The following is a 17,095-nucleotide window of genomic DNA, read 5'->3' on the forward strand; positions in this document are numbered from 1 at the left end:
TATTTCCCTAATCTGTATCTAATTTGGAAATGTACTTGATTCTGCAAACTGATTACCTTTCCAAAATATAATCAGGTTTTGTTTGGAGGAAGGGTAGACTGGCTATCATTTTGATACTGGTAGCATTAGTTATCTATTTAAGCCACAAACTCAGTGGCTTAAAACAAACATAGTTGTCTCACAGTTTCTGTGGTGAGTCAAGATCCAGGCACAGCCCAGCTGCATTCTCTGCTTCAGTATCTCTCATAAGACGACAACCAAGGTGTCAACCAGGGCTGAGGTCTCATCTGAAAGTGTGACGATGGAAGGACCTGCTTCCCAGCTCACTTACATGCTTGGTGGTAGAATTAAGTTCCTTTGGGTTGTTGGGTGGAGGGCCTCAGTTCCTAGCTGACTGTTGGCCAGAGGCCTCCCTCGGTTCTTTGCCACATGGCCTTCCCTAACATGGCACCTAGTTTCATCAGAGCTGGCATGGGAGAGGGCTGGCTAGCACAATAGAAGTTACAGTCTTATGTAATGCCATTACTGAAGTGACACCCCATCATCTTTTCCATTAGTTCGAAGCAAGTCACAGTCCCCACCCACACCCAAGGGGAGGAAATTACACAAGAGCATGAGAACCAGGAGGAGGGCATCTTGGCATCTGTCTGCCACAGTGATTCACACCTGGATCTACCAACCAAGTTCTAGGTATCATTAACAGCAGAAGCTAGGAATTCTTGTTGAAAGTTCTTTTTATCACTGAGGAAATCCTAGACTCTCAACAGAATGTTTAAATTTTCTCAAAGTTCACACCAATGGAAAGAAAAGTTCCTTGACTGAAGGTAAAACTTTTTTGCTAAGACCAATTATTTTTGTAGGTAAGAGTTGTCACATAACCCAATTGCCAATATGTCAGTGCTATCTCCCAAGTCTCTTTCCCACTCATGTTGTCCTTCCTATTTCCTCTGCCATTTTTTGTTTTAAGCCCTGTAAACAACAGCCTCTTCACCCATCTTCATGCCTCCAAGCTTGTGTCTGTGCCATCTGCCCTCCCCACAGTTGCAGGAGTGACTTTTCCAATCAATAAATCTGATCATATCCAAGCCTCTAAATCCTTCAATGACTCCGTTTTACCCATGGGACCAGTTCTAGGATTCTTGGTATATCCTGAGGTGCTGGTTCATAACCAAGATCCTGCCTAACTCTCCACTCTAATCTGCCAAATTTTCCTCTGTTTTTTGTTTGTTTGTTTGCAATTCAGGCTCTAGTAACATGCATTCACCTACTTTCTTCAGGAAGCACACACCTTTTCAAACTACCATGCCTTTACTTATATTTTCCCTAACATTCTTATCCTTACTATTTCCTGGAAAACTCCTGTTCATTTTTCAAATTTTACCTAAAATGTTATTACATGGTGGTCCAGAGCCAGGATTCCAAGATGGTGAATTGAATACATGCATATAATTTTGCTCCCTCTAAAAACCCCACTATGGGACAATTTGTGTGACATAGTTCACAACCTCTACAAAGAAATTTCTGGCATCTTGATAAAAAGCTGGTACTTTAAAAAGAAAAAATAAACCTTTGATGTGATTAAGATTGGACACCAGTTCCCTACATAACATCTGTCAGCCAGAATTTAGTGATTTTTAACCAAATATTCTTTCTTTTTGTGTTATAAGGGATTAAAATATTAAAAAGAAAGCACTTTTGCCCTGACTTGTGTGACTCAGTTGGCTGGGTGTTGTCCCACAAAGCAAAAGATCACCAGTTCAATTCCCATGCCTGCACATGCCTGGGTTATGGATTTGTTCAAGATGGATAGATGTTTCTCTGTCACATCAATGTTTCTCTCCCTTTCTTTCTCTCTCCCTTCCGCTTTCTCTAAAAATAAATAAATAAAATTTTTTAATGGAAAATAACAGTTCTTTGTTGAATAATCATAGGCCAGAGTATCAAGGACATGGTTGATCATTTGCCAAGAGGTTATTAAGACAGAAGTAAAGTCTACCCTATTTATACAGCCAAGGAGGTGCAATCCTTTTATACTGCTCTGTTTTTAAGATTTTATTTACTTATTTTTAGACAGTGGGGAAGAGAGAAAGAGAGGGAGAAAAACATCAGTGTGTGATTGCCTCTTACGCTCCCCGTGCTGGGTACTTAGCCCTGCAACCCAGGCATGTGCCCTACTGGGAATTGAACCGGTGACCCTTTGGTGACACTCAATCCACTGAGCCACACCAGCCAGGGCTATACTGCTCTAATTTTAGTCATTATATTTGTGGATTCTCAAGATGAATAGTAACCTGTCCTCCTCTGAGGAGACTTAACAGCACCATCTGCCATACTGTCTTTCATCGTTTATGCTAAATTCACCTTCATCAGAGGAAAAATAAAAATTTTCTTATTTCTAGGAGAAGCAGATGCCTAGAGGCTAAACTCCCACAGTGACAGGGACATGGAGCACTTTCTCCCTAGAGGTTTACATTTCAAAGGAATGACTTCCTGACTTTTGAAAAATTATGTTTCTGGGTTGTAAAGCAGTCAAAAGGCTAACTCAGGAGAAGTTTATGTGGTGTATGTTACATTAATTAATACATTAAAGTATATATATACATATGAATATCCTTTCATATATATACGTTCTTCACTAGGTGGGACCAGCCTCCCCAGTACAAATTGCAAAATGTTTAGCATTCTTTGCCCCATCACAAAATACCAGTAATGTCCACCTTTCACCCTCACCTCAAGCAGTGCAGACATAACAAAAGAAAGAGAGGGAGAGAGAGAAGAAAACTGTCCTCACAGGTCTTAAAATACCTCCTAGAAGGGATGATGCCCAGGTCAGGTGACCAACTCATCTAGACTTGCTCAGAAAGTTCCCATTTAACTTTCAAAGTTTTAGCCTTGAAAGTTTTCTGTCCCAGAAAACCCATCAACTCCAGGCAAACTGGGATAGTTGGTCACCCTAACTCCCTACCACACACACAAACACACACACCATCATCTAATTATGTACATGTGGCAATGCTTTGGGACTCTGGTTCAGTCCCTTACCAGCTCTGTGACTAAGCAAGTGTCTTCACAGTTTTGGTTGGTAGATTTTTTGTCTGTTCAGTGGAATAGTGCATCTGGGCTGGTGTGAGAATTCAGCACCAAATAAATGCCCTTAGCTCTTGTGTAAATCAGGCCTCAGTTCTTCACCAGAGCTCCCACACCAATTTTCATTTATCCTTTCTTTACAGAAATTAGCTTATTGTACCCTAAGTGTTATTATATCTAAATGCCAACCAGAAAAGGAGCCTTTGTGAGCAAGGATATACCCTTGTAGTTCCTAATACAGTGGCGGGCAGGTAGGAGGTGTTTGATAAGGATTGGTTAATAGCTGTTTAATTAATACCATTATATTTTATCAGCCTCTACATCAGTCGTGCCTTTGTTAGAGCTCCCATAGTGATATCACAGTGCTCCTCATCAGCCTTCATTGACTGAATGTTTTCTTAGGATGACAGTCACCAGCAGCACAGACACAAGTGACCCCCTACTTACTGAGTGTATGTGTTCATAGTGAGAGCTACATGAGCCTACCCAGAGTTGTGATTTCAAAAGGACTTTATTCACCCAAGTGTTCCCACTGTGGGCTCCTAACCAGTGTCTCACAGTCTCTTTTCCTTGTGCAAGTGAATTGTGTTCATGAAGTCTTCTCTATCATTTTCTCCTTGGTGGGAACCCCTCAACTAGATTCAGCCTTCAGAGGGTCTTGGAGGGCAGAGAGTAGTGAGACCAAGAAGGATGTAGCCCTGGAGAAGGTCAAGGGCATCAGTGATCATAAGCAGGTTCCACAGGCCCCTGCCACAGAAGGTGACATCCTCATATTGTCTCCTGGTACAGGCCTGAGTCTGTACCTTTTGCACATGTGTAGTTAACTGGCTGCTATTACCAACTAAATTTTGTGATTTAACAGTTCCTGAGGGCAGGGACCCTGATATAGTGCTGAGCATATACAAGTTACTTCAAAAAGTTGTGTTTGAATGGATAATTGTTCCAAGACAACACTCTGTAGTGATACCATAAAGTTGATAGAATGGGATATTGATTACTTCGATAGAATACACCTCCTAGAATTGAGAAATTTACCAGTATAAGACATGGTCAGTGTCCTTGAGGGCAGCTTCAGCGGATGGATCACTGTGGCCTGGCTCTTTTGGTGAGTGCCTCAAACAAGGGAATAGTTTAGCTGAGTTAGGAGAGGTTGGATATAGCAGGCTCTGTGGTCCAGAAAAGGAAAGGAGGTAAGCTTAGATGACAGAGAGACTGACTTAGGGTTAAAATAATGTTGCAAAGTTAATAAGAGCCTCTCCTGAAACGAATCAGCCCAGCAGATGGAGCTGGCCACCATCATGCTCTTTTTCTCATCAAGTTTTTCAATTAAATTTGAAACCTTTTTTAAAAATCAGAGAAATCAGTGATACTGTTCCCAGGTAAAATGCCCAAATGTTTTCCAAATGTTGCATGGGACTTACACTAAAAAATTGTTCATTATTTATCTGGAATTCAAATGTAAATGCTTTCTGTGGTTTTATTTGCTAAATTTGGCAATGCTAATCAATGAGGTGTAAGATGCATTTCACAGAAATTCACATTACAGCCTATCTCCATGTAAATATCTTTAAAGAGATGCAACTCTTAACTTATACACACATACATCAGACCACAAAATGCAGAGAATAATTCTTCTTTTATGGGTTCCATGTTATTTTGACAGCGTTCAGGTCAAACTCAGATTCTGTTAGAAGCCCCACAGGCCAGTTTTATCTGTGGAACAGAAGAGGCCTCATGTATGAGAATGACGTTGGAGTTGATCTAAAATGTTAGAAGCCGTGTCTCTTGAAATATTTGGCTCGTGCAAGGACATCATTGCAGAAGTCACAGCTCAAGTCCTGGCTGCTTCTGATGTAGCCAGGACCTCCGACATAGGCACAGAGTCCACCTGGAATTTGTGAGACAGGTTAATGCTGACTCCACAGCCCCTCATTGCTTCAGGATGCTCAGCTGTTAACTTAGATTCTCTTTCCTCATGCTTATCATAAGCAACTAAGGTTTTGGGGAATCTGGCACAATGTATTACATTTGTCCCCATTATTCCATGCAGTAAAGCCACCGACCTTGGGTTTACACCTACCTCTCAGGCACTGGTCAGGGGTCCAGGTTGGGAATCTCTTCTGGATTTCTTTGATTCTAACAGTCAGGACATTAGTCATCTGGGAAAGCTGGGACTCGCTGATCCAGGGTGTGGGAACATAATGGCCCGTGTCCTAAAAGGAGGGAAGCAGAGGAAAATCCCAGTAAACCAGGTGAGAGGGTGATGTGGCTTCATACTATCAGTGTTTTCTCATTTCCCTTGTCCTTCTCTCCTCCTCCTTTGGTGAAACCAATGCCACATTCAGTCTTTCTGGGGACAAATAGTAAAGCTAAAAAGTTTAGGCAAAGGAAGGAAGGGGCAGACATTTCACAGCTTCCTCAAATGCAATGGTGAGAGGCAGGGTTGAAAGCCAAGGTTGAGAGGTAGTATAGGTCCCATTCTGATGCCCTCCTTCATCACTGCAATCAAAACCCCTCCAAAATAGGCCTGAATGGGTTTTTTTTTCTCTCTGTACTTGTAATTATCCTTCTAGATAATCAGGATGTCTAAGGGTACCACTCACTTTTCTTCTATACTGTTGGTTACTATTCCATATGTCTTTCACCGTATTTAAAAGGAATATCTGACTCTGGAAAATTCTTTCTTCATCTTCAAAGGAAATCCATCCTTTTCCCAAGAACAAGATTTTACAAAGGAGGCAGAATAGGGTGGCAGTAATTGTGCTTGCACTAAATCACCAAAGTTGTCCTTGGTCCCATTCTGCATTTTCTAGCTGTCACATGACTTTTCAGTAATGTCAATCTCCTCATAAATTCACTTCCTCATCTATCTCAGTTGACCACATTATTATGGGTTCCCAAATCAAAATAGGATAAAATGTTTAAAAGTACTTTTAAATTGTAAAGTGTCATACAAAGAACTAATGGGAAGTCAATTTAAAAGTCATTGAGGGATACACTTTCCTAAAAGCTTGACAAAGGACTGCAATACTTACAGATTTATCAACAACTACAACAATGTGAAATGTAATAGAGAATTGTGGCCTCAGGTTTTCCCCTGCCACCACTCATTCTCCTAGCACAGAGTAAATTTGACAGTGGGCTAATTAATGACCAGTTCCCTGGAAGTCCCAGGTGAAACCGGGCAGAATTCCTGTGAAATAGAACTTGACCTTCAGAACTAAGAATGCTGTAGAAAAAAAGACAGGGAATATAAAATATGACATTTGTTGTGAATCTACCAGATGCCAAGTACTTTTTCACATTATTTTATTGAATCTTCATAATAGTTCTGAGGATGGCATTTTATAGGTGAGGAGACTGAGGCCCAGGGAGATCAAATTTATCCAAGGTCATGTGGTTACAAAATAACAGAGCAAAGTTTCAGTCTGTGATATTTCTCCTGCATGACCTGTTTGGAAATCCACAACAGGGTGACAATGATGATATCCTGGAAACAGCATAATTTACTCTGAAAAAGAATTGTGCCTCAAAATGAAGCAGAAACAGAGCTACTCATCTCTCATAGGCAGAGCTTGACTCTCACCACTCCAGGGAGCCCATTTACTCTACTAGGGGTCTATGCCCCAGGGGTTCTGTCCACACAACAAATGTGATGGTGTCCTTTGGAGTTGTGCCACACACACAGCCCACTGGCCACATGAAGGGTTACCTGTACCACCCTGACTCCATCTCCCACATTGCCCGCATTGACAAGAATGTTGCCAGCAGGAGACTCCCTGGACACGACACCAGCGATCACTGCAGGATCCACACAGTACTTTTGGCCAACAGTATGTATGATGGGTTGAAATCTCAGTAGGTATGGCATATCTATTTCAGCCAGCCTTTCAGAAGCACGAACTCCTAAAGCAAACACAGAAGGAAAGATGTGGCTTGGTGTGACTTGCGCTGAAATGGGAGCTCAAAAGGAGAGAGGAAGCCCTGGCTGGCATAGCTCAGTGGATTGAGCGCAGGCTGCAAACCAAAGTGTTGCAGGTTCGATTCCCAGCCAGGTACATGCCTGGGTTGCAAGCTATAACCCCCAGGAACCGCACATTGACATTTCTCTCTATCTCCCTCCCTTCCTTCTCTGTAAATAAATAAATAAATAAATAAATAATCTTAAAAAAAATAAGGAGAGAGGAAATATAACCCAAGGTTCTGGGCAGCAGTTGAGGACTGAGAAGCCCATGCTTGGGTCTGAAATTTCTTGTGACCATTCCTAGAACTGAGATTGTGATTCTATTCCTTGGAGCTTGGGTTGGCTTCCCCTGACACATGCCCTTTGTGGCTACCAGTGCCCCTGAGCCAAGGAGCTCACATCCTCCCAGGAAAATTGCATGGGCACAGTCCCCACTGGCCCCATCCTAAGCACCCAAATATTTACCCAGTAAAATGCACATCCAGCAGCTACAACAAATACCTGATATGAAGAAATTCTCCCAAACCCTTCCCAAATCCCTTGGAGAGCTTCTTTGACAGATGTGCTCACTCTTCTTGCCCACCTTTCCACCCTATAGTGACACCTAGACATCATGTGTGCTTAAACCTTTATGAAATACAAAGAATGCTGAGCAAAGTGAAAACCAATCCTAACGTACCTGGCTAACCCACTCAACCTTCTAAGCACATTTATGGTTTCAAAAGCACTGTCATTCACATTACTGACCAGAGTTTGTAACAACACTGTAAAGTAAGTTCTATTATCCCCATCTCAGCAGAGTTCAGGGAAGCTAAGTGACTTGAAGAAGCAGAACCAGCACTCAACAAGATCTTTGGACTCCACGTCCAGTGCTCTTTTCACCACTTCATAGTGTGGGACTGTGGGAAACAGTGGAAACCAAAGTGGTATGTTGAAAATCAAAACCTATGGAAAAATGACTGAGAGACACAGGTGTAGGGTATCAAGAGCAGGGACAAATCCTGTTGAAGCCACCCATGCCTAACAGAGTCACCTGAGAGAAAGGAAGAGGAGAAAGAGGGTAAGGTGGACAATGACATTCTAGCTACCACAGTAGTTCAGGCCTCGGCGTCTTCCAATTCCACAAGATGCCCCAGGAGTATCGAGGGTTCGGATGTTTCCATAGCATCCCAAACTGCCACTTTCAGATGAGTCTACAAATTGAGAAAATTTCAACCTGAGACAATGAACTAGAGTAGTTCTGATCATCCTTCTGCCCATGAAAGAAATGACATGAATAAACATAACTATACTGAAATCAATAATTAATAAGAACTTCACTCTGCAATGGAAACACTTTTGAAATTTATAGTATAGTGACTAAGAACTTATTATAGAACTTCCTAGATACTAAATTCTCACCTCATATCTTGCAGACATGAGGAACTATTGGAGCAGTTCTATTCCTTGCAAAGCTCTGGAGATGCCCAAAGCTGTAGAATGTAGTGCTGGAGTCAAATCAGAGATTGTGTGTTCCCTGTGGGCTATGTCTCATCTTCCATTTTATGTTCTCTCAGAACTTCTCCCTCCAATACTCTAATTCATTGGTCTGAGAAGATACTTAGATCTGTTCTGGAGAAACACATATAAAGCCTGAGACTCCCTGGGATCTCAGCCAGACCCCAAGAACAGGGACTGCTGGTAAACTGATTTGGAGCTGGCTTCCCCTGCTCTCAGCGCATATCTGCGTGGGTGTTTAGGATGGCAAAGAGGGGAGGGCATGTGGTGAGGTACAGGGCCAGGTTTCCAAGTGGGGCTCCCTCTTTCCACTTCTCCCCTTTCTCTCTTTGCTCTTCATTTTCTCTTTAACCACCACTGTCATTTCCAGTGCTGAGGGGAAAGAGAGGTTTTACAAACTGTTGGGATTCCACAAAAAACACTAAAGAGGACATTCCCAAGTATTTATCACTCACACCAGAAAGAGGGCATACACACCAATAACAAGATACTATAGGTGGCAAGAAATTGCCCCTTGAGAGCATAGTCTCACTATTATAAGCCTGTAAGGACTTCTCAACAGATTACTCTTTTTGATTTGTTTTATTCTTTGACAAAAGTAGATTATATCATTAAATCTTAATGATTTACAGCTCTTTGGAAATATGCCTATTGCTTATCTTCATATGTGTACTGCATGTTTACTAAATGTATTTTAAAGTTCTCTTTTCTTATGAAGAACTTCATGGGGTTAACATCTGAATATACTAGTATTTTGGAGTACGTACTTCTACTTTAAAAACTTCTGATGAGTAATCTAAGAGAAACAAGAAAATGAAATTACTTGGTCTTTTATGAATATACTAAAAGTTAAATGAGCCAACGTGTCCTTTTAGCTTTTTAAATAGAACACTCTATTTTTATAATTGGTGACAAATACCCTTAATAGTAACTGGTTGTATCATTCATTGCTCCCTGCTTTTTATTCACTCCCAAACTACATTACATGTTCCTCAAAGTTCCCTATACTCACAACATTCCTTACAAGAATTTAAAAATACTTGTTGACTGAGTGGGTCAACAAATAAATGAATGAATGTAAGACTGACCCCTATCTGAGAAGCTTTTAGAATTTAGAGGCAGGAAAAAAACTTTTGTTTCTCTTGAGGAACTATGCTTCCTCCCTTTATTTATCTAAAAACATGTACTTTTCCTTTTTTGCTCCAGCTACAAGGAAACAGGATCAAATCTGAAATTCAAGCATTGCAAGGATGTCAGCCTCAGTGGTTAGCTTAGTCACGTTTCCTTGGTCCCCTCCATGCTAGTTTTCTACTGAATTACATTAGTCTCATTATGTAAGCTGCCTCCATTCTTCTATGGAAATATACACTCTATTAATAAATTCAACACATACTTTTGATGAAAGAGTTTTTATAGAGAAACAATGAGCAGTTATCAGGCAATTCTGTTTTAAACCCACCCAGCATTGGGGAGAAGCCCCTCCTTCTGTGGGACACCCAGAAGAGGCTGCTTATCAGCACTGTTACTAACTCCAGGATTTGGCAAACAGCTTAGGAAAAAATAACATTTTGCACTGCACTTTTACATGTGAGAAGTGCCATTATAATTCTTTGCTTATCCTTCCCAACTCCAAGGTCATTTGGAAAAAATAAAATGCACTCACCAGTAAGGGCAAGGAGGCCCAGAAGCAGCCACAGCACAGACATACCGATGATCCTACTCTCCGAGTCCTAAAGTGATTTTAAAATACAAATTAGCTCAAAGTTGTGAAAATATCAGTTGTCATCACAACAATATATAATGTTTCTATGGAAAGGTATTTTAAAAAGAGAGAGAGAACAAGTTTCCTTATGTCTGAACTAAGAAAATTAGTGATTTGAATCATAATGAAAAAGCAAAAACTGGATGTGTGCTCCATCTATCCTTTCAATTAGCTTAAAATGGCAAGACTCCTGCTCAGCCAGAGGGACTCTAATTGTTTTAAGAAGCCAAGATTGCCCTGGCCAGGTGGCTTGGTTGGTTAGAGTGCTGTTACTCTGATATGCCAAGGTTGCAGGTTTGATTCCCCAGTTAGGGCACATACAGGAGTCAACCAATGAATGCATAAATAAGTGGAGCAACAAATTGATGTTCCTCTCTCTCTCTCTCTCTCATCAATACATTTTTAAAAATTTTTTTCAAAGGTCCCTGGCTGGCATAGCTCAGTGGATTGAGCACAGGCTGCGAACCAAAGTGTCGCAGGTTCGATTCCCAGCCAGGGTACATGCTTAGGTTGCAGGCCATAACCCCCAGCAACCACACATTGATGTTTCTCTCTCTCTCTCTCTCTCTGTCTCCCTCCCTTCCCTCTCTAAAAGTGAATAAATAAAAAATCTTTAAAAAAATATTTTTAAAAAAGGAAGCCAAGATACTTTGGCTCTCAACACTGAGAAGCATACTGACCTGACTCCAGATCCTGAAAAGCAAGTTTTATCCCAATAGTTTCTTTGTTGTCAAAAGATAATACAACAAGGAGAAAACTGTGTCCATGTTTCTCTTAATTTGGGTTTTTTTTTCAGGTTAGAGGAAAGGTTATGTTTTCCTAAGTGTTTTGGAACACATTCTTTGCTTTGGTTGTTGGAAGGAGTTGGAAGACACTGCCCACTGGTCTAAGCCCCCAGCCTGAGAGCTTAGACCCCCTTGGCAACCTTGAGCCATGTTCCCCATTCCCCTTCTGTCGAACTCCCAAGTGGGAAAAATCTTGGACCAGAGCCCAAGGTGGGAGTATGGAGAGGCAGGCTACTTCCACCAGCAAAGTCAAATCCCTTGAAGGCGGATCATGGCAGGGGTCCAGGACTGAACTCATAAGGTGCTTACTCTAGGGGAGAATTGACACTGGTCACCATCAAGCACTTGCTCTCACACTTGCTCTCATGAACTCTCTTTCTTCCCAACCATTCCTATAATCATCTTCTATGTGTCCAAACAGCCTTTGTTCCCCCACTAGCTAGCAAACAAATGCACAAATGCCACTGAGCATAGTTTGCAGTTGACCCCAGGGAATACTGGAGGAACAGGCCGTATGCCCCCAAATCCTCCACCTCCCAGCAGCTCCTCCTACTGCAGGGTGTTCACATCACCTCCCTTAGTTGGCTAAGCCTGGCTACCTATCATTTTGAATTATAACTATTATTATAGGTAGGAGTGTGCATTTAAATATGGCATTCATCACTTTTCATAATGTTCTTCTCATCTCTTTTTTTTCAAGGTTGTTCTTATGGGTGGTTCTTTCCAAACACCCAGAAATAGATTACATCTCAAGACAAAAAAGAGTTTTTGAGGTGAGTCCTAGACTTATTGGGGGATCACTTCAGAAGTCTAACCACTGTATGGTACACATGTAACTAATATATACTGAATGTTAACTATAATTGAAAAAATCTTAAATTAAAAACAAAAACAAAAAAAGTGAAGAAGAGATGGTAAGGAAGACATTTGAGTGAAATGTTCTTATACCGAGGGGTCGCGTGCCCTCAGACGTGGCCATTTTGTTTTTCTTCCCCAGCACATTGAGATGGTCCACCTGATTTCCCTCCATTGAACAGAAATAGTCATGCTGAGTCTCAGTGCCAAAAATATACAGGAACTTGAAATGTTGGCTGGTTCTGTAGGGACTCTAAGATTCAACCACCCAGCTGGAATCATTTATTCAGCACCCACAGAGGTGCCAGCACTGAATGAGAGAAGACACTCAGTCCCAGGAAAGAGAACAGAAAAGGAGCCACTTAAGCAAGGAAAAGCCCAGAGAAAGTTAATCTCTAAGAGACTTCTCCCTGGCTTTATGGAGAGGACCCTGCTGGAAAAAAGGACTGCTTGTATCCAGATGCTAAACCCATGGCATTTTTTGCTTTTCTGTGGGAACAAAAAACTTCCTCTTGGAAACCCAAGTGGAAGAATGGAACATGAAAGCTACCTCATTCTCCAAGCATAAATAAATATCTGTGGAGCATGCACTGAATGAAAAGAGTCTAGGTAAATACATAATTACTTAAAAACACAGAATTCCTTTCTGTCATGTTTTCTGGTTATAACAGGAAAGAGCAAGAAGCAACAAGGGACATAAACACTACATGTTGATACAAGCCAAGTTCCATAACACTCTACAGGTGCCTAGAAGTATTCTGTGGTAGAAGAGGTTGCCAGGGCATTGCTGGAGTGTGCCCAGGGAGAGTCCATCAGTTACCTATGACTAATCCATTAATAATCCCGTGGCTCCCAACTCTTATTAAGATGTCTGGCTAAGACAGCACAGGGCTCATGATGCCCACCCAGAACAATGTCCATGATGGCATCCATCCTCTCCCTTCCTGGAGAGCAAAACAGTGACAAACAGCATGCCAGTGGCAACAAACTGGAAGAGCGGTAGGATAGCTGGGCACCCTGGAAACTGACAACTTGCGTCTCCCACCAGCACAATTCAAGTTCACCTCTCTCCACCTCATACTTTGCAATTTCTATAGCATCACTTAGATTTGTAAGACATAATAGACGATTTCTTTCTCCTTTAAATAATTGTTTTTGGAAAAAGTGGAAATAAAGGTCTTTGTTTTTTGTAATTCCCTCACCAAATGACTCTCATTCTTTTTCTGTGAATGCTCTCCCAGATCTTTGCCATAAACCTTGATCCATAGCCACTCTGGTTCTTAGGGTCCTCAAGGCAGCCTGGAATGTGTATTGTATTAAAATCCTGTGATGCTGGGAGATGAAGGTGGCTGTGTCCTGTTATGGCCCCCATTTGATCCTGGAAGAATTGAGAGCTGCTGTACACACCCCCACTAGGCATGGCCTTTTGCTCTGTGTTGTATTTGTCACCCTGATTTTGTTACTACCTTGTCTTGTTGCTTGCTCGCTTGTGGGCTGATAGGCCTTTCCATCATGTCTTAGTCCTACACCCTCTTCCTGTCCCATCTTTCCCCTCCCTCCTCACACAAACACAACACCCCAGCTCATCACCTCACAGATGGCTACATACCAACAGGCCTTAAATTAAAATAATAGCAATGACAGTCACAAATATAAAATGTTTCTGCTACTAGGATCACATACCCTTGAGAAAAATTTAACTTTTTAGAGTAAAATATAAGCTCCTTTTAAACTCACTTTTTACAAAGTTGCATTTTCACATGGTCTGTGAAAATATATATTTACTGAATTGGATGGTTGACAGTGATTATTAGCCCAGGAGAGCTCAGAGGATCCATCGTGTGTCTTCACACTCTGTAGGCAAATCCTTTCCTTGTCCAGAAAGATCTAAAAGGGATAGCCTTCCATCTAGGTGGCCCCTGGGCCTGCTTTGCCATTTGGAATTCCCAGAGTTGAGAACAACAGGAGGACTTCTCTCCTGGTACTGAGGACTCTCCCAGGAATATCCCATCTGAACAAAGATTAAATAACAGAGACCATGACCTCTCTATTCCATCCAGGACTGCTGAAGTGTAGCTATCCTTTTACTCTATCAAGCTTAATCTGTTAGACATGTTGGCCTTAGTTCTTTCGCAGCTTCCAGAAAAAACAGGACTCTGTTATTGAACCACCACTTAAGGTCCATGGGGTTAAGGTAACCTTGGCAGCAATGAGCATAAGGAAGGAGAAGAGATTACCACCTGGCAAAATACAAACAAGCTCTGTTCTTTGGCTTTGAATTAACAAAAAAAGATATCCATTTGGCCTGTACAGCTTCTGTTAAATGTACACATGTTTCTGTTCTCCTGTTCTTTGTTTTACAGATGTTCACAAATCCAAAAGTATATATGTACATTAAAATAAATTAAAATTTGCCTACATATTTTAATGAACAAGAAAAAATTATTCTAATATGTACATAATCATTTATAACTTGGGTTTTCCTTGCCAGTTCCTTTAGTTTTATCTGATTTCTACTTCTCTTGTTTCCTGAACAGCAAAGACACAGGAATTATCAATCAATCACCATAGACAGGATTGTTCACCCTAGATAAGCCTGAGCATCAATTTCACAGATCTGTTTACACTCACCTGTCTTCCCTTAGCTCTTGTCCTCAGAGGCAGGCAGGCCACCAATGCTTATATATAGCCCTGTCCTGCTTTGTCTTTTTAAAAGTGTTGACTTCATCCTATTATGAAAAGATTTATTGCTAAGTCTTACAAATTATAGTAATGATCATAATAATTACAAATACTTTGAACTTATATAAGGTCTTTTATTCAAGAATGTTCTGGCATTTTGCAAACATTAACCAATTAGTTTCTTACCACACCTCCAAGGGCAGATCCTAATTGTAGGTTCACTTTGATACTTCCAGGACCAACAGTTTCTGGGAATGGGTTAGGCAGGAAGAAAAGAAAGGAAGGAAGGAAGAAGGAGAGGGAAGAAAAAAAGAAAGGAAAGGAAAGGAAAGGAAAGGAGAGGAGAGGAGAGGAAAGGAAAGGAAAGGAAAGGAAAGGAAAGGAAAGGAAAGGAAAGGAAAGGAGAACCTGGAGTGTCAGAAACTCTTGTTCTTGGTCTGCATTTTAGGCAACTAGAGCCACACCTTAGGCTGGATGAGACTATTTTATGTACACCCAGTACCCAGAGCTTGTTCTTAAATGTGTGCTTCAATAAATACTTCAGGGGGGTTTATATGAAGTTTCCAGGAAGGACTCTGCCTCAGATTTCCCAGGGATGAGTGTCATAACTAAGAGGGATTTTCGCCACTCCCTGTGCTCCCAGCTCTACTGAACTGGATTTTCCCCAAACACTGCCCCTTCACTTGCTCTCTGCCTTCCCCAGGCTATTCTCTTGGGCTGAAACACCCTTAGGGACAGGCCCTGTGGCTTGTTCAGTTGTTAGCCAGACCCCATATGGACAACTTTCATTCCAAAGACCTGGTGTATATCCAGTGGGGGAGCTGGGGAAAGTACTGAAAAGACAGCTGCTGTCCTTGGACTTCAGTGTGCTAAATAAGAACAGCTCACAATATTCCCTGCCATGCCCCCAGAGCCAAGTGAATAGTGAATGCCTCCTACAATTCTGACACCAGGTCCAATGTGGTTCACACCAAGAACTTCTGCAACTTGTAGGATAGCTGGGTGTCCTACAGTTTAACTCAATTATGATACTGTCTACCTGGAGATAGCATCAGCTCCAATAAGTTGAGGGCTCAATCCTACAAGATTGCTTCCTCCTTCAGATGACAATCACAAGACCAGATGTGTCACCTGTGCTTCTGACCAACTGGCCATAAATCTGAGATTTCAAAGACCCCCTACTTGAGGTTGATTAATTTGCTAGAGCAGCTCACAGAACTCAAGGAAACATTTTACTTACTAGATTAATGGTTTATTATAAAAGGATATAACTCAGGAACATTCATATTGAGGAGATGCAAAGAGGGCAAAACTGGGTAAGGGGTATAGAGCTTTCAACTCTTATTTGTTCAAAATTTTATAGAGTTTATTCTGCTAGCATAACATCACATACTGTTCTATAATAAACTTTTTTATAAGTAGAAAGAATACATCCTAAAATAATGATAAAATAATAGTATAGTAAATACATAAACTGGTAACATAGTTGTTTATTATCAAATATGATATACTATGCATAATTATATTGCTATACTTTCATATGACCAGCAGCACAGGAGGTTTGTTTACATCAGCATCACCACAAACACATGAGTAATGAATGCACTGTGCTATGACATCACTAGGCAATGGGAATTTTTCAGCTCCATTATAATCTAATGGCACCACCAACATATCTGTGGTCCATCGTTAACCAAAATGTTGTTATGTGGCTGATGACTATACTTAGTTTTTCTTTTGGTGAAACAAGAGAAAAACATAAAACAAAATCTTCTTCCTTCTTAGCTCACTGGAATGGGCTCAGTTGTTTTCAGTTAGGAGTGTTTGGAAGTATCAGGAGGTATACTTTTAGTTATCTCAGTTCTAGGATGTGCTACTAGCATCCAGTGCCCCCTTGAGAAATGTTGTTGACTTTGTTCAGTAGGAACTTCAGCTGTGCCAGTCTTTTGAATTCTTCTATTGTACATGTTGAAGTCTAGGAGTACTCCTGTTGGTATTTTATAAGGGTTGACTGGATGGGGCAGATGCTGTGGCATGCTGTTGTAACATTTCCTGGGGAAAACCTTGACAGCTCTTTTTGCCCTCCCCTGAAGCTGGTCCTAGACACACAGGTTTGGGGTGCAGTGCTGCAGCACATACCCAGTGGATACTGGGTATGATGTACACTCACTTGGTGAGCAGACTCAAGAAGACTTTCCTGTTTCCATATCCTGGAAAGATCTTGTTCATGTTTTTTCCAAGAACAAAGGAAGAAACTTACCTGATCTGATGTGTCCCTATTGAACCTTTATATTCATCTGAAGAGTCCCCACAGTCACATAAACCTTATCACCACTCTTCACCATAGCTTAGTTGAAAGGCCAGGACAAATAAAATATATGTAATTTCTTTTCATTCACCAAACACAGAATTTATGAATTTTTAATATTTTCACATTGAATGATGCCATCCTCTGAAACAAAA

At 41.1% G+C, this 17,095-nt stretch overlaps 1 protein-coding gene across 1 annotated transcript; it reads right to left on the reverse strand.

The window, feature by feature from the left end:
• Positions 1-4,717: 4,717 nt before the first annotated feature.
• Positions 4,718-14,587, reverse strand: LYG1 (lysozyme g1). Its single transcript, XM_045828543.1, has 6 exons — positions 14,582-14,587; positions 10,212-10,278; positions 8,140-8,244; positions 6,800-6,993; positions 5,168-5,300; positions 4,718-4,975 (listed from the first exon to the last, which is right to left on the reverse strand). Exons 2-6 carry the CDS (start codon positions 10,252-10,254, stop codon positions 4,857-4,859), a joined length of 594 nt encoding a protein of 197 aa, XP_045684499.1. The 5' UTR covers positions 10,255-10,278; positions 14,582-14,587; the 3' UTR covers positions 4,718-4,856.
• Between the last annotated feature and the right edge of the window lie 2,508 nt (positions 14,588-17,095).

The sequence above is a fragment of the Phyllostomus hastatus genome, unplaced genomic scaffold, assembly GCF_019186645.2.
Source record: "Phyllostomus hastatus isolate PE091 unplaced genomic scaffold, TTU_PhHast_1.1 phas_scaffold_78, whole genome shotgun sequence".
Lineage (NCBI taxonomy): Eukaryota > Metazoa > Chordata > Mammalia > Chiroptera > Phyllostomidae > Phyllostomus > Phyllostomus hastatus.

Bases quoted from the DNA above. Each gene is read 5' to 3' on its own strand.
- LYG1 (XM_045828543.1), bottom strand. From the start codon at position 10,254: ATGTCTGTGCTGTGGCTGCTTCTGGGCCTCCTTGCCCTTACTG. The intron at 6,994-8,139 runs GTAGCTAGAATG...TGTTTGCTTTAG, and splicing joins CCGAGGCCTGAACTACTGTG to GAGTTCGTGCTTCTGAAAGG. The intron at 5,301-6,799 runs GTAACCCTTCAT...CCCTCCTTTTAG, and splicing joins ATGGAGTCAGGGTGGTACAG to GACACGGGCCATTATGTTCC.